Source organism: Pundamilia nyererei, unplaced genomic scaffold (assembly GCF_000239375.1).
Source record: "Pundamilia nyererei isolate P.nyererei 1_Seehausen unplaced genomic scaffold, PunNye1.0 scaffold00016, whole genome shotgun sequence".
Lineage (NCBI taxonomy): Eukaryota > Metazoa > Chordata > Actinopteri > Cichliformes > Cichlidae > Pundamilia > Pundamilia nyererei.
Genome location: NW_005187417.1, coordinates 1,222,173 through 1,228,007, shown reverse-complemented (window position 1 = coordinate 1,228,007; position 5,835 = coordinate 1,222,173). Strand labels below are relative to the sequence as shown.

Here is a 5,835-nt window from a genome sequence, read left to right as displayed (position 1 = left end):
AAACCTGCTAGGGGGCAGGTTAGCTTCACGGAGTGTGTCGTCATAGTAACTCACTCAGGATTAATCTAAACTCGCTTTGTGAAACCGAAAACCCAGAGTTTTCGTTAACTCAGGGTATACTTACTTAGAGTTTGCACTAAACCGGCTTTCTGAAACAGGGCCCTGGAGAGCAGTGAGAAGTGAAGCACAGTAAAAAAACAAAAAACAAAAACAGCACAGGGCCATGACATGCTCATTTAAAACATATATGTCTTGTTACAGCACATTTTGTGAAACTGAAAAGGAAAAATGCAACAGGAAGAAATCATGGACATATATTTATCCAGTTTCTCTCATTAAAAACAAGAAAATCTGGCTTTTTGTTGATAAAATTACATTTGCGAATGTGGAACCATGGGCACATGGGTAGCATTACATTAGTAATAAAATAATTTAAAAAAAAATATGTAGCATAAAATGCTGAAGTGTCGTTGCCCCTCATTGCAAGAGTCTTCTTTGATTTTCAGTCCCCGTTGCTGATTGGTCGCACTGTTATGGGACATGAGTTGACTGACGCCGCATTCCACCAATTAGATTTGCTTTATGGAAAAGACGTCTCCACTTTCGCCAATCAGCTCCTGGGAAATGAAAACACACTTGAGTCTCCTCCCCCTTCCCTTCAGTGTGTGTGAGAGCAGGCTGTAGCAGGGCTGATGTAAAGTTGCCTGTACCCGGTTAGCAGTGAATACCTGTCGTCAGCATTGGAGGTTAAATTCCATATTCTTTAAATATAAAACTAGCGCGTTTTAGCGGGCTGCTGCTGCTGCTGCTGTAACAGAGCCGAAATGGCGACGGAGATAACGAAAGGTGTGGAACAGATCTCAGTAGGTAAGGAAGGAGAGTGAGCGATCTGGTTAGCTAGCTCCCACAGACATGTGTGCCTTTAATATTGCATCAGTTGCAGAGATGTTAGCAGTTAGCCTGCTGTGTAACACCACTTTCGGATTCTGTCAGGTCTCTGAGATGATATGAGCTAATATGCGGCATGATCACACATCGATCGGCCCTTCTTACCGCTGCAGAACCAATGAAAGTCATTATACAAACGAAAACATTAGCAAGGATATGCTAACATTTAGCCACGGCAGCTGTCAGTTTGCAGTGGAGAAGCAAAAGGAGGCTGCGGCAGACCTGGATTTGAATATTTCACCGTCTTTTATTTAATTGATCAAACCAATATCTAACCCGTGACTGTATTTCAGTCTGTTTTAATCAAGCAGAAAACTGAAGGTACTTTCGGTTTCATCTCAGGGTGTCACTATGATAGAATTCACACATATGTGGTGTAAATATACAGCAGATTTTTACACATTACATGTAAAGTTCGTGTATCGATAAAAAGCGTGACATTCTTAGTTTTTACCATTGCCTATTGTTACCCTGATAGCTGACTATTTTACATGTCACAGATATTAAGATATGATGCAATCTTGCGGATCACATTGCTCAGTGGTATATAGTACATGTGAAAGGTACTGCATCTCCAAATTCTTCACCAGGACTAAATTCGAATACAGTTTTATTTATATAGCGCCAGTCACCTCATTAGCTTTATATTACTATATTGAAGAGGGAACCCCAAGGGTCACACGGTCACTCATGAGGATGTACTCACTTTTAAAAGGAACCAGAACAAATGAGGGATGGTGCAAGATGACCTGATCCCATAAGCTTGAACAAGTAAAGTTTGAAGCCCGGACTTAAAAGTACAGAGGGTGTCTGCCTCTTTGTCTGACATTCTTGAGCTATCAGGAAAATCTCCTGTGTAGGAGCCGGTTCCTGAAGGCTCTGTCTCTGATTCCTCTTTTGGAAACTGAGTCTGAGAACAATGTTCTCTACTAGGATAATTTGGTACTTTGAGGTCTGAGATATGGTGGCGCCTGATTTTGCAAGACTTTATATATGAGGGGCAGAAGTTTAAATTCAGTTCTCGTATAAGAGGGCGCTAACGTGGGAGAAATGTGACGTCTCCTTCTTGTCCTTGTTAGTACTGATGTGTGGAAGTATTTTAAATGTGTTTTGCTCACAGCATTTTAGTTGTCTTGAATGAAGAGTAGGCCCTGCCTTGAAGGCAAAATCTGAGCGCCAGTAAACTTAAGAGATTGCACATACTGAGAAAATACTGAGCCGACTGTGCTGGTGTTTCTCAGGTGAGCTGTATGTGTCAGATAAATGTGGCAGCGACCAAGACGGAGATGGCACGGAGCAGAAACCCTTCAAAACTCCTCTCAAGGTAACTTGTTTGTTTACTTCAGATGTGCACGGGTAAAAATGCTTCAGGCTGCATGGATTGTGGGATGTCTGTCAGCACCTCACTGTGTCTTTGGATCTTCACAGGCTCTGTTGTTTGCTGGAAAGGAGCCGTTCCCCACCATCTTTGTAGAGTCCCAGAAGGAGGGAGAGGTTGGTTATATTTATAGATGATCACTTTAACATGGATAGAAATCCAATCTTTACCATTTTGAACCAAACTTTGCAAGTTTTATTCCAGTACCAGCTGCAGCACCTGTTTTTACTAACTGTTATTAATGACTGATTCAGTTTATTTTCCTCCTCGTCTCCCTCAGCGCTGGGCGGTGATCTCTAAGACACAGATGAAGAACGCAAAGAAGGCTTTTAACCGCGAGCAGATAAAGAACGATGCCAAAGAAAAGAAGGAGGTTTGTGTCTAACCTCGAGATGTTTCCTACAATCAGTGGGTCACAAAACATTCTACAGATTCAATCGTTTTGTGCTTTTCTCTTCATTATGGCTCCGCTGTGTTTGTCGTAAAGGCCGAGGACAACGAGAGGAGAGAGAAGAACCTGGAGGAAGCCAAGAAGATCGTCATTAAGAACGATCCCAGCCTGCCTGAGGCTGAAGCAGTCAGTCTTTCTTATTTTACCTGTATTTTGGCTCCTGCTCCTTTTATAAAGTTTGGTTTTAAGTCTGATTGAACTTGAACACAGAAGTTAGCAAAAAACAGTCCAAAGAACAGCAGCTCTGAATGCAGCTTCATTTCCAGCTCCATCTTTTTAGTGTTAGACTCAGAGTAGCTTTGCATGATTCACAGTTCAAAGTAAACAGCTTGTTTCGTTTCTATCTGAAATCACTGAATGACTGCATTATGCTTGATTTATGTTTACATTTAATTTGAAATATAAGGCCTGAGCTTTTGGTTGCTTGCAGATTTATAAACCTCCTTATTGGGAACCGTTTTATGAGAATTAATTGTTGTAAAATAATATATATGAGAAAAAATAAGAACAGCCCTCTTAACCTGTTCCTTAAAGTTTCACTTTTTGGTTCTTTACATTCATTTTTAATATTTTGCAGCGGATGCAGCGTTTCTGAATAAAAGTCACATACAGTTTAAAAACAAAGAAAGTAGATTAAGCTGAAAGTAACTGGCTTTGTGTAGATAGAAAACAGTTCACAGACGACATTCCTGAACCAGAATGGTTTGTGTGGAGCGATAAGCTTTGGCTGGTTTGCTGCTGTTTGAATTGAGCAGCTGAAACACAGAAGTTTGTTTTAAACCCCAAACTAGCTGAACAATCAATAGAAATAGAAATATGACTCCAAAGTCTGAATCATTTCACTGATTCTTCTTCTTCCTGGTGATGATTTAAAGATGATTGTTGTCTTTATTTCAGGTTAAAATCCATCGTCTCCAAGAAAAGAGAGGCCAGAGGGTCAAAGTGTTTGGATGGGTTCACCGCCTCAGGAGGCAGGGTGAGGAAACAGTCGATCCATTCAGTATTTACTCATTCTCATTTCAATTTAAGATTCCAAAGTCAGAGAATTCAAAACTGATTCGTTGCTTGTTATTCATTTATAATATGGACAGCTGCATTAAAGGCTTAAACGAGGATGTTTCTGAATTATTTTGCATTTTAAAATAATGTCAAAATGACAAACTTGAAATGAAAAGATTAATTTGTAAGTTTAAGATTCTTTACTGACTGTGAAAAGAGAGAAATGATTAAGATTCAGTTTTTAAGATTGAGCCAAATTAAGTTTTTTAAGAGGATAGAAATTAAAATGTTACTTTGAGTCAACATATGTGTATTATTATGTTTTTTTGCTTTTTATTTTGTCTCCTCCAGGGAAGAACCTGATGTTCCTTGTGCTGAGAGATGGCACCGGTTTCCTCCAGTGTGTCCTCTCCGATCAGCTGGTAAAGCTTCATAAACCCCCATTTTTAACCTTTCTACACTGTGAGCTACATGTTACGGTTAAAAATTAAATGTTCATGTCCTGTCACGGCCAAAAGTTTGGCACCGGTGTGGTTTTTCACAATCTTTGCTGCTTCTGTCTTTATTCACAGTGTTTCTGTGTTGTTGTGCAGAGTGATCAGAAACATATTCACAAGCTGCAAAGAGCTCCCTGGGATTAAAAAGTTTTGTTTTTTTGGGGGGGATAAACGTTTAACTGCCGCTCCTAAAACATTTGGCCGTGAATGTAGTTCAAGACATTTCTTTTTATCCTCTACCACCAGGCCTAAGCAGAGAATCAAAGATTTAACAAAATCGGTGGGAGTGATTCATTTGAAGTTGGTGCTTTAAAAAGAAGCTGTTTAATTTCTGAAGTTGATTCTGAGTGCGACTCTCTGTTGTTCTTGTCTTTAGTGCCAGTGCTACAACGGCTTGGTTTTGTCCACAGAGAGCACGGTGGCTATTTATGGGACCGTCACTGCAGTTCCTGAAGGAAAGCAGGTAAACTCACCTGCTGCAGAAACCTGCTCTGCCTGTGCATGCTCACAGGAAACTAGGTCACCCAGAGCAACATGTTTACATGCCCCACAGTTCTTCCTGGAATCATCCTAACAAGAAATCACCGCATGACTGAAAGTGTATTTCAGTAATGAGATTTGAGTTTCTGTTATTTTTATCAGTGTACAGTAAATATGTTGTGTTAAACTAATAGTTGAACAGAACAGAAAACTTTGTCTTCTGCTAAAGTCTGAACCATGACTGAGGAACAACCTGAACAATCTAGTAAACCGTCTGTTTCCACTGATGAGCCTCCTCAGCCGTTACAGATGCTCTGCAGATGCAGGACGGAGATGTTCAGTGATTTCTCCTCGTCTTCTTTTCTCAGGCGCCCGGAGGCCACGAGCTGCACGGCGACTACTGGGAGCTGGTTGGCTTAGCTCCGGCGGGCGGGGCCGACAACCTACTGAACGAGGAGTCGGACGTGGACGTCCAGCTGAACAACCGACACATGCTGATCAGAGGAGAGAACGTCTCCAAGATCCTCCGAGTCCGATCCACAGTCACACAGTGCTTCAGGGACCACTTCTTCAGCTGTGGGTACTACGAGGTGAAGCACAGATTTATTGTGGATGCTAAAATGTGGTGGGGTTGGGTTTGTTTTGTTTTTGCTTCTTCACCTCTAACAGGAAAGAAATCCCCGAACCTGATGACCTCACTTTTAGTCAGTGACACTCTGTGCTTCTGTCACAGGTTGAGAGTAGTTTTGCAGATTAGGAATCAGATCCACCTGAACTGAAAAGCTCCTTAGTCACGTCAAGTCGATGCTGCTGGCCAGATGCAAGCTAAATAGCTTTTTTCCAGTCTTCTTAAAGCAGCTGCTTGAGTTTAGCTGGTCACATATTCCACCTGCAAATATCTGTCTGTGGCCTAAGTTTGTAGTTTTTAGCTGATTGTCTTATCTGGGACCTATTGAAGGATTTAGCCTCTATCAGATAAGAGCCTGGTACTACGTCTTCTTATCAAATCCAAATGCATTCAAATCACTTCTTCAGTTTGTTTATTTGATTACAGATATTTTAGTCATAAAAGTGCAGTTTAA

General features: G+C 41.0%; 1 protein-coding gene across 1 annotated transcript in view; it reads left to right on the top strand.

The window, feature by feature from the left end:
* Window positions 1-647: 647 nt before the first annotated feature.
* nars1 (asparaginyl-tRNA synthetase 1) overlaps window positions 648-5,835 on the top strand; it is a 13,520-nt gene continuing 8,332 nt past the window's right edge. The window contains exons 1-9 of the mRNA XM_013908891.1: window positions 648-867; window positions 2,190-2,272; window positions 2,377-2,442; window positions 2,607-2,699; window positions 2,814-2,903; window positions 3,675-3,753; window positions 4,128-4,198; window positions 4,650-4,736; window positions 5,122-5,343. Of these exons, the coding sequence (XP_013764345.1) occupies window positions 825-867; window positions 2,190-2,272; window positions 2,377-2,442; window positions 2,607-2,699; window positions 2,814-2,903; window positions 3,675-3,753; window positions 4,128-4,198; window positions 4,650-4,736; window positions 5,122-5,343 (834 nt within the window). The 5' untranslated portion in view covers window positions 648-824. The remainder of the gene's footprint in view (window positions 868-2,189; window positions 2,273-2,376; window positions 2,443-2,606; window positions 2,700-2,813; window positions 2,904-3,674; window positions 3,754-4,127; window positions 4,199-4,649; window positions 4,737-5,121; window positions 5,344-5,835) is intronic.